Here is a 20,909-nt window from a genome sequence, read left to right as displayed (position 1 = left end):
GAGACAAGAGCTGAGAATTTTACAGAAAAGACATAACTGTTCACATCAAAAATGATCTCCAAAGACCAAGTAAGATAAAAATAAATCTACACCAGAAACAATGCAGAAAAATAGAATATTTAGGATAAAGATAAAATATTAAAGCTACGAATTCCTTCTTTGGATTTACAATAGCATACTTGTCATTCAGTCAACCCATCAGCCATTGTCAGCAAATGCTGATTCCCCACCTCCACCGCAGAAAGAGAAGAAACTGAGATACAAAGTATCCTCATCCCTCCAAACCTAGCTGAGGGAGGCTGACACGTGAATCAATAATTACAGCAGTGTGACAGGGCTACAATGTATACGTGGACAAGATGCTAGGGACAAGCAGAGGGTGACCACTTAACTCTACAGGACAGTAGAAAAGACCTCCGTTTCTACTGGCTCATGTCTACAATTCCAACACTTCGGGAGGCTGAGGTGGAAGGATCACTTGAGGCCAGGAGTTTGAAACCAACCTGGGCAACATACAGAGACCCCTTGAAAGGAAGGAGGGAAGGGAGGGAGGGGAAAAGGAAGGAAGGAAAATAAATTAGCTAGTTATGGTGGCAAACACTTGTAGTCCCTGCTATTCAGGAGGCTGAGGCAGGAGAAAACTTGAGCCCAAAAGTTGCAGACTGCAGTGAGCTGTGATCGTACCATTACATTCCAACAGCAGAAATGGAGTGAGATCCCATCTTCTAAAATAAATAAATAAAGACCTTCCTAGTGAGTATCTTAATGGAGCTTTATTTGAACATGAATATCTGTTCTAGGAAATTAATGAAAGTTAAAATCTATCAAGAACTAATAATATTAGCTAATATTGATGGATAACTTACTACATGTCTAACTCTCAGACGTATCCTCACAACCACCCTCAGAGTTAAGTTCATTTTACCAAAGAGAGAAGTAAGGTTTAGGGTGATGAAATAACTTTCTCGAAGTCATAAAGCTAATAAACTAGAAAACGGAGATTGGCTTTAATTTCTTTGACTGACCTTAGCATATACTTATAAGCTATTTCATTTGATGAGAACCTTACAAGAAAAGATTTCTGTTGATGCAGCATTGAAAGGGCTAAACTGGTTGCTTTTCCTTTTTTGTTTACTGTGTTTTGTCATCCATGTGAGTACAATAAATAAAGAGCTCTGTGGGAAGACTAGCCAGCTGGTTAAAGGTCACATTTAAGCTTAAAAGAATTCATGCTTTTCTTCTTGCTATCATGATTACCAACAGGATTACATTTGTTGAAAAGGAACACAAGGCTAAATATTCCACTATTTTAAATAAAAGTTTTTGGTTTAAACTCACAATGCCGGCTGGGCGTGGTTACTCACACCTGTAATCCAAGCACTTTGGAGGCCAAGGCAGGCGGATCACCTGAGGTTGGGAGTTCAAGACCAGCCGTACAAACATGGTGAAACCCCGTCTTAAAAATAAATAAATAAATAAATAAAATAAACTCACAATGCTATAACTTCTAACAACAATGCTTATGATGACCTAAAGCCTATAACATTTGTTTGTTAAAGAAAACTATTTGTGCCGGGCGCGGTGGCTCAAGCCTGTAATCCCAGCACTTTGGGACGCCGAGGCGGGTGGATCACGAGGTCAAGAGATCGAGACCATCCTGGTCAACATGGTGAAACCCCGTCTCTACTAAAAATACTAAAAATTAGCTGGGCATGGTGGCGCGTGCCTGTAATCCCAGCTACTCAGGAGGCTGAGGCAGGAGAATTGCCTGAACCCAGGAGGCGGAGGTTGCGGTGAGCCGAGATCGCGCCATTGCACTCCAGCCTGGGTAACAAGAGCGAAACTCCGTCTCAAAAAAAAAAAAAAAAAAAAAAGAAAACTATTTGTTCCTCAAAAATATTTGTTACAGGAAATTACATGTGCTCACTTAAGCTATAAATGAACTCAGAATCCTGTGTTAATTAACCCACCAACAGTGAGCCCATCCAAATTGCATTCATTCATTAATCCACCATCATATATTAGGTGGTTTCTCCGATTAGAAAATTTTGACTCAAGATGTCTGACATTAATCTAAAAATTAAGTCTGATCCACTTTTAAGCTAGATTGTTTCCTATAATGCTTGGCCCCTGCATCACACTACTAGGAACTGTCTGCCTCATATACCCCAAATCCAGTCCCTTCTGTAAATGTATTAATGCCCCCAAATTTTAGTTATTTGGCTTTATAGCCTTGACATGGCTAATGAACATCTAGAGTAATTTTTTAAAGTTTTCTACTATTTTCTTTTTCCTGAATGTATTCTTTCCAGATGTCTCGGCTTTCTTCAATTCATTACAGTTGCCTTGGAAAGGGCGACCTCAGACATTGCTTTTTCCTCTGCTCCTAGGGTTCCCGCTTTGTCTAAACCTTTTCAGAGGCCAAATACTTGATGTTTTCTCTGTTTCTATGAGAATCTAACCTTAAAAAACAACCTCTCCCACCCCAAAAAAACTTAATAATTTACAACCTAGTGTAAATACAAATGTCTTCCAGAGTATTTGCCTTTCATATTTGAATTTATATGTTAACTATGGCTTAAAGGCTTAGTTCTTAGTCCAAGATATTCAAAATCTGGTGAGCAAATAGGTAGGCGACTGGTATGAGCACATCCCTGTGTGTTGGAGGATACAATGGGAGAGGCAGCCTATACAGAAATCAGCCATTAGTATAAATGTGAAGCACCTAATTCCTAAGTTCGGTGACTGATAATGAAAATTAAAAGCTAAAATGGCAGGAATGTCACCAATGAATGCTACGTCCAGTAAAATAACTTTTTTTTTTTTTTTTTGATGGAATAGAGTGCACTGGCACAATCATAGCTCACTACAACCTCAAACTCCTGGGCTCAAGCAATCTTCCTGCCTCAGCATTCCTACTAGCCATGCCTAGCTAATTTTCTTTTCTTTTTATTTTTTAAACGTAGAGACAGGGTCTCACTACGTTGCCCAGGCTGGTTTGAACTCCTGGCCTCCAGAAATCCTCTCACAGTGCTAGGATTACAGGTGTGAGCCACCACACTCAGCCTAACATAACTTTTAATAATAACATTGAAAGCTGTCTCTTTAAAATGTGGCCCTCTTTTTAAAACTATACCTTTAATTAAATTTCTGTATGTGTATATGAAATAGCCTATTTAAATAAAATTAATTGCAGTTTCATGACTTAACTGATTGAGAATAAAATAACACATAAATCTATAATGCTCACATTTCCTAGAATCTGAAGTGGCTTTCAAAGAATACTGTAATTTGTGTAAATAAATAATCTGATATTTTTAAATGTTCATATTTTATTAGATATTTTTCAGATAATTTTAATTAAGTTCACTCTAGTAGTTCAGTGAAACCCCATTAGGATATTTTTAAGACTCAACTAGGAGAGGCTGTTTAGTATAACAATAGCATATGTCTAAATAACATCTAATCCTGATGAGTTCTAATTGTGTTCAGCCATAAATTGGATATGCAACCTTATCTAAATAACTTAATCTCTCCAAACTTTGCCTCCATGTCTCTGTAAGAGAGATAATACATACTATTCTTTTTTCATAAGATGCTTTAAGGAGTTCAAACAAGATCATGTATATGGAAATGCTTTATTATTAAAATCTAACAATTCTAAAACAATTGGATACCATACAGATAAGAATGAACTCTACCTCTATCTCACAATATACAGAAAAGCTAATTCTAGATGGATCACAGACCTAGTTGAAACTATAAAATATCTAGAAGAAAACATAGGATAACTTGGGATAGGCAAGTTTCTCTGGCGAGGTACAAAAGGCATTAACCATATGTATTAGTCCACTTTCACACTGCTGATAAAAACATACCCAAAACTGGGCAATTTACCAAAAAAAGAGGTTTAACGTACTTACAGTTCCACATGGCTGGGGAGGCCTCACAATCATGGCAGAAGGCAAGGAGGAGCAAGTCGCATCTTATATGAATGGCAGCAGGCAAAGAGAGCTTGTGCAGGGAAACTTCTCCTTATAAAACCACCAGATCTCGTGAGACTTATTCACTATGAGAACAGCACCAGAAAGACTTGCCCCAATGATTCAGTTCCTCCCACAGGGTACCTCCCACAACATGTGGGAATTCAAGATGAGATATGAGTGGAAAGACAGCCAAATCATATCACCATAAAAGAAAACCATAAATTGAACTTCATCAAAATTACAAACTTTAAACTTTTTTTTAACCCCCCATTATCCTACAAATAGATCTTGAGAGCTTGTTTGGAGGTCCTAAAAAAGGGGCACAGCTACTCCTATGCTCTCGACCAAAGAAAAATCCTCTTCTGTCAGCAATGATCATCCTCTTTGACCAAAAATCCAACTTGAGGAAGGACACACACACAGCAGTGAGGGAGGAAAAGGACTCCCACCTAGCCAGCCAGCTTGCCCTCACATCCAAAATGACAAACTTCTACTCAGCAAAAGACAACATGAGAAAATGGGAAAGACGAGCTACACAACTTCTGTAGCTTATAGGACAGCAGAAAATATCTGTGATACGTCTGACAAAGGACTCATATCCAAAACATATAAAGAATTCCAAGAAATCAATAATAAAAATTTTAAATAGGCAAAATATTTGCTCAGGTAATATTTGAGCAGGCAAACATGTCCACATGGGCAAAAATCATATGAAAAGACACTCAACAATTTTTCAGGGACATGCAAATTAAAACCAAATTGAAACAACATTATACTCCCATCAAAATGGCTAAATCGAAAATAATAACATTCCTAAATGTTGGTAAGGATATGAACAACAAACTCTCATATATAGTATTCATGGTGAAATCACTGAAGAAAACTTTGGTTTCTAGTCATGTTTAATGGTTTCTACAACCCAGAAATTCCACTCCTCAGTATATAGCAAAGAGAACTGAAGGCCTACTGCACAAGAATGTTCATAAGAGTTTTATTCACAATAACTCAAAACTATAAGCATCCCAAATATCCATCAACAAAAGATGGATAAACTGTGGTATATGCATATAATGGAATACAACTCAGCATTAAAAAGAAATTATATTACTGGTATACCCAACAATACAGACGAATCTCAGAAACATTATGCTGAGAGAAGCCAGAAACTGAAGAATACATATGGTATGCTTCTATTTATATAAATTTTAAGAACAAATGCAACAAATCTATACAGTTAAAGAAATTCAAAAAGTACTTGCCTCTGGAGAGAAGGGAAGACTGACTAGAAAGTGGGGGATGAAGGAACTGGATGAGGTGATGAAAATGTTTTTTTATTGTGCTACGGCTAATGGTTTCACTCATCAAAATTCATCCCACTGTATACTTAAGATTTATGTATTTCATAATATATAAATTATATTTCAATAAAATAGTTAGCATAAAACTTTTTAAAAGTAATTTGTAGTGCAGAAAGGGAAATTTTTATATTAGTCAACTCTGACATTTCTATTTTTTATCTTTCTAAAAAAAAGTCAATTGCTTTCAATTTGCTAAAGGTATAAGAATATCAAGGTATTAATCATTCATTCATCAAATATGTATTGAGTAATCCTACCCCCAGGCAAGGTACTAAGTGCTAGGAACATTGCTCTTGCCCTTGAAAAATTCAGAGTTTTGCAAGGGATAAAGATGTGTACATAAATGGGCTGTGATAGAGGTATACAGACATTGTAGTTATAAAAGAGAGAACATTAAACCACCTGAGAATGTTAATGAGATTCAGGACCATCACTTGAGAACCGTGAATCACGTGCGGTAACTACCGTACCCACTCTTGCAAGGTTGAGTCTAAACTGTAATGGGCCTTAACCCATTACATAAAAGAGACTGATCCAGCCTTGCCAACTGTTTCCAGCTGTTTACCCCAGACCTTCAAATTAGTTAGACTTAAGTGAAGGATTTTTTAAGCCAGAAGAGCCACAATAAAGAGTACATGGTACATATTTCTTGTACGATCCTTGACCTAAATAACTTAGAAACAGATTTAAAAGAAAAAAAAAAAAAGGATAAACCTGACTTCTGATCCAAAATGTAAAGAGCTGGAACCACCACTCCATCCTAACCAGTAAAAACCTGAACATACAGAAAAATCAACAACTCTTCTTAGATCCGTCAGAGAGGTGTAGTCACAGGGCAAACCAGTGAGCCCCAGATTGAGACTAACAGGTGAATACAGTACAGAGAATCATGGCTTGCTGGAGCAGAAACCCACAAGCACAAACCCCCAAGGAAACAAATGCTGAGGTCAGGAAGCCTGAACTATAACTGAGAGCTCAAAACTCCAGAGGAAGTCATCAGGGCCTCCCCAACTTTTGTTTTACCTCAAGGAGCTTGACCAAGTTCTCCCAGTAAATACTAGAGAAAAATCCCCTGGTGCTTCTAGCAAAGGAACCATTCGGAATTTTCCAGGGCATTCAGTTCTTAACAAGTTCTGCCCTTAGGAGAAGCCAGTTAACCAAAGCCTAACCTGATGGGGTATTATCACAGCCTAACTGACCTGGAAGAAGGGAAATACCCAGCTCAAATCCACGCTAGCTGTCTTGTCCCCCAGAAGGGCATAGAGAGTTCATCTCCATGAAAAATTTTAATAGTAAGGTGAGAGACAGGAAAGGATAACACTGGGAAGTGCATGTGAGGATCGTGGTCCACAGCACAGGCTCACGGGCGTAGACTATTCACAGGACTACAGAATGCTTCCTCTGCCCCCACACCTCACTGCCACATCACTAAAGGCTTATCTACCTGAGATCCTCTTACTGTACCTCATGCCCAGCTATCAAGAAAAAATTATAAGACATACTAAGAGGCAAAAATCGCAGTTTGAGGAGACAGAACAAGCAACAAAACGAGGTGCAGACAGGACAGAGGTATTTGAATTATTATACTAGGAATTTCAAACAACTATGATTAAGATGTAAGGGCTCTAATGGATAAAGTGGACAGCACGCAGCACAGATGGGCAATGTAAGCACAGAGATACAAATTCTAAGAAAGAATCAAAAAGAAATGCTGGTGATCAAAAATTCTGTAACAGAAATGAAGAATGCCTTTGGCAGGCTTTCTTGGAAAGGAAAGGAAGCAGCTGAGGAAAGAATCTTTGAGCTGGAGGACATCTCAAAAGAAGCCATCAAATTTCAAAAGCAAAGGGAAAACCTGAATGACAACAACAACAAAAACAGAATATCCAAGAACTATGGGACAACTATAAAAGGCGTGACACATATGTAATGGAAATTAATGAAGGAGAAGAGAGGCACAGGAACAGGAGAAATTCTTGAAGCAACAATCACTGAGAATTTTCCCAAATTGATGTTATACACTAACCACAGATCAAGGAAGCTCAGAGAACAACAAGCAAGACACATGAAAATGGGTTTTGTTTTGTTTTTGTTGTTGTTGTTGTTGTTTTAAAAATACTCCTTAAAGAAACCAGGGGAAAAAACCACCTTAACTATACAGGAACAAAAATAAGAATTACGTTCAACTTCTCAGCAACTAAAACCAAAAAAGTGAAGCAGAAATAAAGACTTTTTAGCCAAAAATTGAGGGAATTTGTTGCCAGTAACTAACCTTGTAAACATTTTTCAAAGAAATTCTTCAGAGAAAAGGAAAATGATACAGTTCAGAAACTCAGATCTGCATAAAGAGATAAACTACATCAGAAAAGGAATAAATGAAGGTAAAATAAAAACTTATTTATTAATAAAACAATAGCAACAATGTATTTGGTTACACATGCTTATATACATATGCTTACATATAAGCAAAATAAGTAACAGCAACGATACAAGGGACAGGAAGAAGAAATCAAAATTATTTTATTATTTCAAGGTACAAGCACTACCCATGAGGCAGTATAGTGTTATTCATTAAAACTGAAATTTTTGATCTGCAAAAGACACAGTCAAGAAAATAAAAAGATGAGCCACAGACTGGGAGAAAATATTTGCCAAAAAAAAAACCACACACACACACACACACACACACGAGACAAAGAAGTGTTCTCTGAAATATAGAATTCTTAAAACTCAATAATAAAAACAACCTGACTTAAAAATGGGCCTAAAACCTTAACAGACACCTCATTAAAGAAGATATACAGATGGCAAGTAAGCATATGAAAGATCCTCCACATCATATGTCATCAGGGAAATGCAAACTAAAGTAACAATGAGAGATACTACATATACACCTACTAGGACGGCCAAAATCCAGAACACTGACAACACCAAATGCTGATGAGGGTGTAGAGCATCAGGAACTCGCATTCTTGCTGGTGGGAATGCAAAATGGGGCTGCCACTTTAAAAGACAGTTTGGCAGTTTCTTATAAAACTAAACACTCTTACCTTATAATTGAGTAAATCATGTTCCTTGGTATTTACTCAAAGGAGTTGAAAATTATTGTCCACAAAGAAAACTTCATACAGTTGTTTATTTGTAATTGCCTAAACTTGGAAGCAATCAAGATGATGTTCAGCAGGTGAACGGATAAATATACTGTGATTCATCACAACAGCAGACTACTATTAACGGCTAAAAGGAAACGAGGCTGGACACAATGGCTCACGCCTATAATCCCAACACTGGGAAGCCAAGGCAGGAGGATCACTTGAGACCACAAATTCAAGACCTGCCTGGGCAATGTGGTGAGACTCTGCCTCCACAAAAAAAAATTTTTTTAATGAGCTGGGCGTGATGCTGTGCACCTGTAGTCCTTCGGGTATATACCCAGTAATGGGATTCTTGGGTCAAATGGAATTTCTATTTCTAGGTCCTTGAGGAATTGCCACACTGTCTTTAATAATGGTTGAACTAATTTACACTCCCACCAACAGTGTAAAAGTGTTCCTATTTCTCCACATCCTCTCCAGCATCTGTTGTCTCCAGATTTTTTAATGATCGCCACTCTAACTGGCATGAGATGGGATCTCAATGTAGTTTTGATTTGCATTTCTCTAATGACCAGTGATGATGAGCATTTTTTCATATGTTTGTTGGCCTCATATATATCTTCTTTTGTAAAGTGTCTGTTCATATCCTTTGCCCACTTTTGAATGGGCTTGTTTTTTTCTTGTAAATCTGTTTTAGTTCTTTGTAGATTCTGGATATTAGCCCTTTGTCAGATGGGTAGATTTCAAAAATTTTTTCCCATTCTGTTGGTTGCTGATTCACTCTAATGATTGTTTCTCTTGCTGTGCAGAAGCTCTGGAGTTTAATTAGGTTCCATTTGTCTATTTTGGCTTTTGCTGCCAATGCTTTTGGTGTTTTAGTCATGAAGTCCTTGCCTACGCCTATGTCCTGAATGGTTTTGCCTAGATTTTCTTCTAGGGTTTTTATGGTGTTAGGTCTTATGTTTAAGTCTTTAATCCCTCTGGAGTTAATTTTAGTGTAAGGTGTCAGGAAGGGGTCCAGTTTCTGCTTTCTGCACATGGCTAGCCAGTTTTCCTAACACCATTTATTAAACAGGGAATCCTTTATACTATCTTCCTTGTCTTCATCTCTCTTGATAACCTGTAACTAGGCAGGCTCCAGATATAGATTACTTGGACCAAATAATTTCCCCTTCATTCATTTCTCAGTACAGACTTGATACTGCCTCTTTCTTCTCCAAGTCAACAAAATCATTTTTATCAAGCAGTTTTTCTCTCTTCGTTTTTTTTTTTTTTATGACTTCCATTTGATAAAAATTTACTGTCTACTATGTGCAGGCCTGATGGTGAAAGGATGGTTAATATACGGTACATGCCTTCACAATCTAGTTAAAATGAGACATATAAAGTCGATAAAATATACCATAAAAAGTACCACTTTGATATTATGAAGAAAGTACTATAGCAATTCATTCTGCCCAATGAGGGAAAGAGTAGATGGGGATACAGGGGAAAAGGATGCTGAGCTAGGATTTGGAGACTAAGTAGGAGTTGAAAACATGGACAGCAATAAAAGAATATTCCAAGGGAAAAGATAAACCTTTAAGCACAGAAATGTGTAAGCAAACAACATATTAGGAATGATTGTTAATGCAATGTGCTACATTGAAGACTAAGGAAATAAGAGCAGAAAAGTAGATTGGAAATATGTGAAGTGGCCTGACCTTATCCTGAGAGCCAGTGATTTGCAAACTATTTTGACTGCCCACCCCAGCAGTAGCAAATTTTTGTGCATGCATGTATCCTCAATAAATGCACATTTATTTAAGTACAACTTAAATTATGCCAAGAGCTACTCTTCTAATATATCACATTATTAGAAAATACACATAGAGGGCCAGGCACAGTGGCTCACATCTGGGAGCACTTTGGGAGGCTGGGGCAGGTGGATCATGAGGTCAGGAGTTCAAGACCAGCCTGGCCAAGATGGTGAAACCCCATCTCTACTAAAAATACAAAAATTAGCCGAGCACAGTGACAGGTGCCTGTGATCCCAGCTACTTGGGAGGCTAAGGCAGAAGAATCTCTTGAACCCCAGAGGCAAAGATTGCAGTGAGCCAAGATCATGCTATTGCACTCCAGCCTAGTGACAGAGCAAGACTCCTTCTCAAAAGAAAGAAAGAAAGACAATACACAAATAGAAATATGTAAAAAATAAATAGGTAATATTTTTCTCTAATGGAATCATTTTCATTAATTTTTATTAATAAATAATGTGTACCAATGTTATTAATCAACTGCTAATGTATCTTCTATAATCAACAAATGAATGCACTATGCTTCTGCTGACATTCCAGTTCTAACTTGCATTTTCTTGCTCTCTCGGTAGTAACAAATCATCAAGAGTATTCATAAAGTCTAGCATAGTGTACTTGTACTTACTTTTTTGGTGCTAAGATGAACTGTTAGGGAATTTGAAAGATCTTTATTACAGTCAATTTAAATATATCCATCTATACCTTATCTTGTACATATAAAAGGTGTAAGTGCATAAAAAGACAACTTTCTTACATGATAAAAACACTCAACAACTAGAAATAGAAGAGAACTTCCTCAACCTGGTAAACAGCATCTATGAAAAATCCCACAGCTATCATACTTGGTGACAGGAAGCTTTCCTCCTAAGAGCAGGAACAAGACAGGATGTCTGCCCTCAACACTTCTTTCTAGCCAAGGAATCTAGATTGGAGAGGAAGAAGTGAAACTCTTTGTATATGACAGGATCTAGTATACAGTAAATCCTGAGAAATCTGCCAGAAAAAAAAAAAAAACTATTACAGCTAATAAACTAGTTCAGCAAAGCAGCAAGATATAAGATCAATATAGAAAAATCAGTTCATCAGGTATATTTCTATACACCAGCGATGAACAATCTGAAAATAAAAATTAAGAAAACAATTCCATTTACTAGAGCTTCAAAAAGAATAAAATACTTAGAAGTAACTTTCAGAAATGCAAGAACTTCTGAAATTAATGAGAAAATAATTTTTAAAATTGAAAAATACCTTAAATTCAAGACTCGTACACTGAAAACTACACAGCATTGCTGAAAGAAATGAAAAATGATCTAAATAAAAAGAAAGATATCCTATGTACAAAGATTGGAGAAATCAGTATTGTTAAAATGGCAGTATTCCCCAAGTTGATCCATATATTCAAGGCAAGCCCATCAAAATTCTAGCCATCTTCTTTTTTTTTTTTTTTTTTTGAGACAGAACTTCACTCTGTTAACTAGGCTGGAGTGCAGTGGTGCGATCTTGGCTCATTGCAGCCTCCACCTCCCAGGTTCAAGCAATTCTTGTGCCTTAGCCTCCCAGGTAGCCGGGATTACAAGCACGTGCCACCATACCTGGCTAATTTTTGGCATTTTTAGTAAAGATGGGGTTTCACCATGTTGGCCAGGCTGGTCTTCAGCTCCTGGCCTCAAGTGATCCACCTGCTTCCACCTCCCAAAGTGCTGGGATTACAGGTGTGAGCCACAGTGCCTGGCCCTAGCCCAAACACACTGAAAGCCAGAATTTGAATTGATACTTATCCTTCCATGTTCAGTACAACACTATTCACAGTAGCTAAAAGAAACAACCCAAGAGTCCATCAACAGAGGAGTAATTTTTTTAAAATGTGTAATGTACATACAATATAATTTTCTTCAGCCACAGAAGGAATAAAGATATGATACATCCTATAACATGACAACCCTGAGGACATTACGGTAAGTGAAATAAGCCAGATGCAAAAGAACAAATACTGTATGATTCCACTTACATGAGATACTTAGAACAGGAAAATTTAGAGAGACAGATAGGGACCTGCTGGGATGGGAATGGGAGATTTTGCTTAATGGTTACAGGGTTTCTGTTTGGGGTGATGGCTGCACAACGGGAATGTAATTAATGCAACTGAATTGTACACTTTTTACAAGGGCAGATTTTATGTTACAATCACAATTTTTAAAATTATACTGTAATATACCAAAATCCATTTACGGTATACAACTGCATACCTTAAATGGGTGAATTCTGCAGTATGTGAATTATATCTCAATAAGGTTTTTTTTAAAAAAAAAAAAAAAAGAAAGAAAGAAAAAGTAGTAAGCTCTCAAGCTATTAAAGGACATGGAGGAATCTTAAATGCATATTGAAACCAGTCTGAAAAAGCTACATACTTCAAGATTCCAACTCTATGACATCTTAAAAGGCAAAATTATAGAGATTACGAAAAGACTTGTGGTTGTCAGGGACTCAAGGGAAGGGGAGAAGGATAAATAGGTGGGGCCCAGAACATTTTTAGGGCAGTGAAACTATTCTGTATGATAGTGGAATGGTGGACACAGGAGACCTTGCATTTTCTAAAACCCATAGAACTGTAGAATGCAAAGAGTGAATCCTAATGTAAAGTATGAACTTTTGCTAATAATAATGTATCAACATTTGTTAATAAATCCTAACAAATGGACCACACTAATGCAACATGTTATTAGGAGAAATCGTGTGTGAGTGGGGAAGGGTATATGGGAACTCTGAATCATTTTCTGCATAATTTTTCCGTAAACCTAAAACTGCCCTAAAAAAAAGGGTCTATTTTTAAAATGCATGCTTCCCAGAGAGAATTCTCTGAATTTTATCCTCTTATCATGATTCATAAGACTATTCACTTTAAACACAAATTACAATTTTACAGTAGCTGGAGAGGAAGCGCTGATCCTTTTGCCACTGTAGAATATCAGGCACCACTGAATCATCTCAGGATTCTATCCCTTCCCTACTGCACCTCCTCTTCCACCCCCAAAAGAATTACTTTATGATCTAAATTTTTGTATTCACGTAACTGCTTCCATCTAGATAGTCTTTGAAGATTTCAGCATGTGGAAATACTTCCTTAATTTATGACTAAATTCCAGTTTAATTATAATTATGAATTACAGTGACATTATTACACCAAATTGCCATGCCTCCTATTTTATTCACTTTATTCATTTTCTATGAGGTATCATTTTATCAGAAACCTAAGTGTGTTCGCTTTTTTTTTTCCTTTAAAAAAAAAAAGGTATTGTTCTCTAAGGCACTGATGACTCAATACAGAGGATTAAATTGGAAACTGTAACTGTCCCAGAGGAAAGATAGCTAGTACATTTAAGTACAACTCTTCCCCACCTCCTGGTATAAAATGATCCCCCAAACTCCTAATTTTTATTGGCACATGGTATAAACTCCTTTTTTTTTTTTTTTTTTTAGCTTTAGAGATCAGGGTCTCGCTATGTTGCCCAGGCTGTTCCAGTGACTATTCACAGGTGCAATCGTTGCACACTACAGCACCAAACTCCTGGGCTCATGTGATCCTCCCACCTCAGCCTTCCAAGTGGCAGGATTACAGGTGCGCACCACCACACCCAGCTTGTATAAACTTCTTTAACTGTTACCTTGGTCTTTTCCAGCTTCATCTATGTGCTGAAAATCTTTCAGTGTTTGAAGGTTACAGAACCCCTCTCTGCAATGCTGAATAACTTTCTTTGATCCATTCTTGATGAGATAATCCATTAGCGTAAGGGATTTATACACATGGCGCCAGTTCTTCCCATGGTCATTGAGTCTGTGCCATAGCATATTCATAATCTCTGAGAGAGAAATTGTGTTGAAAGTCAAGTCACTGATATCTAACATCAGAGAACTAGAGGGACCCCAAGGGTCGTTAGAAGTTGCTTCCCTGACTTTTATTTCAGCATCGGAGTAATTTTTCACAAAGTTTTTCACTTGCCTCCTGAATGCCATAAGTAATACAAGTTCCAAGGTGAGATGGAGGATGAAAACAATGGAAGAGCGGTTTATGTCACTGGTTTATAAAACGCTTGACAGGTAATTGGTCCCCAGTTCTGGTACTCCCAAATACCAATAGTTAATCTCTATGTTGATAAAGCATCGATTTCCTGCAATGAAAGCACAAAAAAATTTAAGTTAAACTTCTTTTTAAGTCTGTAGAGGACCAAATCAGTCTGAAAATCTAGGTTTCAATTCTAAATCAGCCCCTCACTTACAGCATCCGGAATTGAGGTACCATATAACTGTTCCTAGGATAGGTATGGGAAAATCCCTCATGAAAGATTGGCCTACATTATTTAAAGATATATAGGTTGTCTTTCAAGTCCTAAAAGTTCCTATGGAAAATATCATTCAACCTCTTTGGCCAGAAATCTAATGGCTATAAAGCATTACATGGACAATAGACAAGTCAACATTTTAAAAATAGAGCTTGCACTCTGATGTCTTTTTTCTTTTTTCCAGAGACAGGGTATTGCTCTGTTTCCCAGGCTGAAGTGCAGTGGTATAATCATAGCTCACTGCAGCCTCGAACTCCTAGGTTCATGCAATTCTCCTGCTTCAGCTTCTCAAGCAGCTGAAACTAAAGGTGTGTATCACCATGCCTTGCTAATTTCAAAATATTCTGTAGAGATGAGGGTCCCAGTATGTTGCACAGGCTAGTCAAAAATTCCTGGCCTCAAGTGATCCGCCTACTTCAGCCTCCTGAAGTGCTAGAATTTCAGGCATCTCTTAAGATATATTGTCATGTATAAAAATATTATGTTCTGAGAGTAATTAAAATGGGGGTAAAATTGAGTCTTAGAACCACCCACTGACCCTATGATTGTATTCTTTTAGAACCACAAGTCCTGAGAGACAGATATATAGTCTGCTTTCTTGCTAACCTAAAAGAAAGGGGGGTCAGTTATGAAGACAAACAGCTGCATGTCAGTGGACTCCACGCTAACTCATGGTACCCTAAAAGCACTATTTCAGTCCAGATAAGCCTAGTAAATTAGACAGAAAGGTTAGATTGCTTTCTTTATTCACCTTTGGAAAAAGAAGAATGAGTTTAGGATTAAACAGTGTCAATAGTAAGACTCAAATAATGTGAAGATTTCTCTAAATCCTGCAGTGATAAGTATGTATCTATCAGATCTCAAAACAAGGACCCACAGAGAGGCCCATATACTAAAACTTACAAGGCATATGCAGCCACAAAACTTGACACAATGCTTGTGAATGATCAATTCAGTTTATAGGAAACCATTCCCTTGCTCTTTTTCATTATTTTGCATTAAGGAGGGTCAGTTAGTTTGTAATTTCCCTAGTGATTCACCGCTGCTGGCTGCCGAGACAGTGTACCAAATTGATTTCAAGCCCTGACGAGCCTCCAGACCAAATGAAACCTAGATGATCTATAATCAGACTTTAACTAGAGAAACTGCACACACAGAAAAGAAAAAATGTTAAAATCCGTAACAAATGTGTTTGCTATTTTTAGTTTTGCTTCCGTTCCTTGACCTTCTCAGATAACTAGCTCAGGCTTGATTAATTTCTGTATGTGTATTAAAGGAAGACATAAATTTTCAGAAACATCCTAAATAAACTATCACTTCTTTAAAAAAAAAAAAGATAAGAGGAGATAACCTCTTTTTGGTAAAAATACTACACACTCTTAACTAAGCAAGACAGAAAATGTACCCGTATAACTGGTTAGGCATGATGGCTCACGTCTGTAATCCTAGCACTTTGGTAGGTGGAGGTGGGTGGATTACCTGAGCGCAGGAGTTCAACACCAGCCTGGGCAACATGGCAAAACCCTGTCTCCACTAAAAACACAAAAAATTAGCTGGGCTTGGTAGTACACACCTGTAATCCCAGCTACTTGGGAGGCAAGAGGCATGAAAATTGCTTGAACCTGGGAAGCAGAGGTTGCAGTAAGCCAAGATTACGCCACTGTACTCTAGTCTGGGAGACACAGCAAGAGTCTGTCTCAAAAAAAAAAGAACAAAAAAAGAAAACGTATTAAATATCTGTTTAATTAAGATTTCTCAGTAAGACACTATCATTAGCCCTAGGAAGAAAAAGAGAAGTTGTGTTTCTACAACTTTCTGATTTTCTCTTTTCTGCACTTCAAACACAGGCATTTTTATTTGACTCTCTCCCACAGTGAAAACCTGATTTATAATATTTCAGTAACCTATTAAAATTTTCAATCATGAGGGTTTTCTTTTTCTATTGTACTTTTTCCCCCTCTACCAAACTCACATAGTGCAGAGATGCACTATGACATTGGCTTAGAGCAACAAACATTGATCTATTTCTTCACGTCTATTTTCTTTTAAAGCCCTGTTAGAATCATAACTTGCTGCAACTGAACAACAAAAGTTCATTTTTTTTTCTTTTTTGGATAGCTGTCTATCTATATTCTACAAGGACAACCATAACATTTAGGTTTTTCTATATTCCCTAACCTGAATTTTAAACTTTAAAAAAATGTTTTCTTAAATGAACTTTCTAACCCAGAAAAATACCAAAATAATAGCCTTCTAATCCAACAGAGTAGTTTAAAATGGATGTACATGACACCATATCAAAATTAAATACACCCTCAACCATTAGAAAAATCACAAAGAGAAAAGTCTAGAGAAGTGAATTCATATCACTTACTAATGTACAGTGACTTGAACTTTACCTTGTGATATGAACATAGGATATGTAAGACACCATTCTATTACTGCTGTCTTTTAAGAATGACAAGGAACTCAATTAATTGATGTTAGTTGTAAATTATATGTTGGTTTATTATGTGTTTTAGACACCTAACTACATGAAATTACTGTTTACACATACCATCAAATAACTGTGAGATTGTAACTGCAGGGGTGTGACATCAGACAAAATTAGCGCCCAAGAGGGTAAATTTCCACATCTGAATCTTGGTTGTCTGGCTACCTAACTCACTATAATATTTAGAAATAGAGGGAAGAAGTTAGGTATTTCATGTCATAAATCTGAGAGGTCTTCACCAACCTCACTAACTACTTAGGTGTCTCCAGCGCCTGGTCAATTTCCTTCATTGAACTTATAACCATCTGTACTTACTATTTGTCACTTGCTCAGTGCCTTTCTTCACCACCAAACTAGAAGTTCCTTGTGGGCAGGGACTTTGACTGTCTTACTTACAACTGTGATACTATAACAGCTAATTAGCAGCAGTAGGTGCTCAGGAAACATGTGTTGTGCTAATGACACAATGATTGAATGATTCTGCTTTAGGATAAACCTGCATTGATTCTATAGCTTTATAATTATAATCATCACTTTTTTTTCTTTCTTTTTTTTTTTTTTTTTTTTTTTTTTTTTTTTTTTTTTGAGATAAGACCTCTCACTATGTAGCCCAGCCTGCCTGCAAACTCCTGGGCTCAAGCAATCCTCCTGCCTCAGCCTCCCTAGTAGCTTGGGACTACAGGTGCATGCCACAAAGCCTAACTAATTTTTTTTAAACTTTTTTTCTTTTTTTTTGAGACGGAGTCTTGCTCTGTCACCCAGGCTGGAGTGAAGTGGCATTATCTCAGATAACTGCAACCTCCGCCTCCCAGGTTCAAGGTATTCTGCCTCAACCTCCCAAGTAGCTGAGACTATAGGCAGGAGCCACCACGCCCAGCTAACTTTTGTATTTTTAGTAGAGACGGGGTTTATCATATTGGCCAGGGCAGTCTTGAACTCCCAACCTCAAGTGATCTGCCCACCTCCATCTCCCAAAGTGCTGGGATTACAGGCATGAGCCACTGAACCTGGCCTTAAAAAGAAATTTTTTTTTTCTTTGTAAATTCTGGATATCAGCCCCTTGTCGGATGGGTAGACTGCAAAAATTTTTTCCCATTCTGTTGGTTGCTGATTCACTCTACTGACTGTTTCTTTTGCCGTGCAGAAGCTCTGGAGTTTGATTAGGTCCCATTTGTCTATTTTGGCTTTTGTTGCCATTGCTTTTGGCGTTTTGGTCATGAAGTCCTTGCCTACGCCTATGTCCTGGATGGTTTTGCCTAGATTTTCTTCTAGGGTTTTTATGGTGTTAGGTTTGATGTTTAAGTCTTTAATCCATCTGGAGTTAATTTTGGTGTAAGGTGTCAGGAAGGGGTCCTGTTTCTGCTTTCTGCACATGGCTAGCCAGTTTTCCCAACACCATTTATTAAACAGGGAATCCTTTCCCCATTGCTTGTTTTTGTCAGGTTTGTCGAAGATCATGTGTGTACCTATGCAACAATCTTGCATGTTCTTCACATGTACCCCAAAACCTAAAATGCAATAAAAAAAAAAAAGAAAATAGAAAAAAAAAAAAAAGAAATTTTTTTTAGATGTGGGTTACTACTAGTTGCCCAGGTGGTCACAAACTCCTATAAAGCATGACATTTAAAAAATAAACTCTAACTCTGGTAATTTTCAAGTAAAATTCTATAGTTTTGAGCAAATATTTTCAAATCATCAACAGATATTTCTTGAGAACCTACCATTTGTATAGCTTTGTACAGAAATACAAAACATGAATTTCACATTAAAATTTACAATTAAGGAACTTTCTCTCCTAAATAATTCCAAGAAAAACAAACAAATGATTACATAGAAAAGATCTCTTTGTTTTCTTTTTAGCTCTGCCCACTTTCACAATGCTGTTTCCTTCCCCCCATTTCATCTGAATCCTAACAGGAAATGATTTATCAGGTGGCATTAAACTGTTGGTCCACAATCTTTTATCCAAATCCTTTGAGGCCAGATGAGTTGTGGAATTCTTTATTGGGTGTGGGGGGAGGGGTGGAATTTTCCACAGTAGTGCCATGAGTATAGATTACATGATCTCCACAGTAAGGTGTGGGGCTGCTCTAAACAACTAAACACATTAACGTGTCTGCAACAAAAACATATAAATATTTGGAATAAAGACTACAAATGGCCTCATTCCAGTTCAAGCCAAGTTTTACCACCAAATGAGTTGGGGGGAAAATTGTTTTCCAAAAATTTTTGGACTTCAGGATTCAGAATAAGGAAGAGAGGAAGTGAACTGACCTTATCCAAAGACTGGGGACAATAATGACAATAGCTTCTAAGAGGCTGAGTCCCCAAAGCCATCTCTGGAAAGATGCATTTAGGGTGGAACTATGAGGAAAGAGCAGCTCTTGTGTTCGTACGGGTTCTGCCTACAGACATGACTTTGACTCGGAAGGAAATAAGCTCCGGCCAATGCTGTGGGAAAATGGTTATAGAGAATACCACGGCATTAGGACGTGTTAGTTTTGATGGAAAGAATACTGCCAGAGGCAGAGACTCTCATCTTTTCGAGCTCCAAGTATGTGTTCATTAATTTATTGAACTAATCATCTTCCAGAGCTTACCATGTGGCAAGCTCCGTTCTAGGAAACGAAGAAACAGGTACAAAAGACAAAGTCCTCAGTCCCCTGGAGTAAACAGCTACTCTTCACTGAACGCTCACTATATGCTCACACCTGGGCCTTGACATACCTCATCTCTCTCCTTTAATTAGGTTTCAAAGCCATGATTTGAGGTCCTGCTTCGCCATTTCCTAAGTCTTAACAATGTCTCTGAGTCTCGGTTCCCTCATCCGCAGCACACAGAGTAACTGCCAGATAGGCCAGTGTGGGAGGAAGAAACGAGATGCTTTAGAAAGAATTTTGAAAATGGCGGGTGGAGGGTGAGCGAGAATCAACTTTCTGTGTGGGCAGGGCCTTTCCGTGGCAACCTGGTCTTCATTCATCCAACCCCCATTTCAGATGACGACTGTGTATCAGGTGGGCATGGTGCTGGGCACTCGGCCACACCGAGAATCAGACCGGCGATTACTCTCAGAGGACCGGCAATGTACTGTGGAGGGTAAGGCTGGATCTCGGGGAAGCTTCTAGAAGGAGGCAGGGACAGGAGGGCGTCAAACCACAAGGACCTCGCCTCCTGCAGATAGTAACGGCCTCATAGACGTCTCGCTCCTGACAGTGCCGACAGGAAACGAGAGGCGGGATGGCAGCCGAAGTTTCCAGACGCCCCTCGAGCCCCATCACCACTCCCAAGCAGAGGCTCTTACCTGAGAGGACGGTCCGGTCACTCCTCAGGGACCAAATCTCCTCTCCCCAGGATTTTCCACCTACGCCAGCCAGGCCCAGGGGCCCAGGCCCGTCCTCACTTCCGCTTCCTCACTTCCCCTTCCTCACTTCCGGTCCCAGTGCAGTTCTTCTCAGGACCTCAAGCAAGATGGTTGCGGATACCCAAGCTGGAGAGTACCAAGGGATATGAAGGCAAATGTCTTCGTTTCACAGTCTGCTGGGCTAAGACATTGCCCTAATCCTCCTTTCAAAGAAGAAATATTTACAAGTGTGTTACTAGTGTCATTTTAACTGACAAGAAACACCACCAGCACGAGACTGCCACCTCAAAGGGCAGAGAATGTAATAGCAGTCTATGAAGAGCAGTGTGTGTGATGGGCAGTGATGGGGTAGCTCCAATGACTGATGGCTTCAGGTGCCACTGACAGGTAGTTGTTGATGTATTCAACTGATTCTCTGTGAGCACCCGCTTTGTGTCAGACAGTAAGGACTTGGAGATAAAAAGCAACCCTCTGCTGGATAC

At 38.3% G+C, this 20,909-nt stretch overlaps 1 protein-coding gene across 2 annotated transcripts in view; it reads right to left on the bottom strand.

Annotated features, from left to right (window-relative positions):
- Nucleotides 1–14,246, bottom strand: part of ENTHD1 (ENTH domain containing 1) — a 121,725-nt gene extending 107,479 nt beyond the window's left edge. The window contains exons 1-2 of one of the 2 annotated variants that reach the window (XR_012515479.1): nt 3,924–4,027; nt 1,339–1,456 (exon numbers count right to left, since the gene is read on the bottom strand). Coding sequence is in view for 1 of the 2 variants with exons in the window: in XM_010343431.2 (XP_010341733.1) it covers nt 13,898–14,246 (349 nt within the window). In the remaining variant the exon portion in view is untranslated. Of the gene's footprint in view, nt 1–1,338; nt 1,457–3,923; nt 4,028–13,897 lie in introns of those variants that run through there. The other variant, XM_010343431.2, reaches the window with a different exon arrangement.
- Between the last annotated feature and the right edge of the window lie 6,663 nt (nt 14,247–20,909).

The sequence above is a fragment of the Saimiri boliviensis genome, chromosome 21 (genome assembly GCF_048565385.1).
Source record: "Saimiri boliviensis isolate mSaiBol1 chromosome 21, mSaiBol1.pri, whole genome shotgun sequence".
Classification (NCBI taxonomy): Eukaryota; Metazoa; Chordata; class Mammalia; order Primates; family Cebidae; genus Saimiri; species Saimiri boliviensis.
The sequence above is the reverse complement of the archived record's forward strand: the minus strand, read 5'-3'. Positions and strand labels throughout refer to the sequence as shown.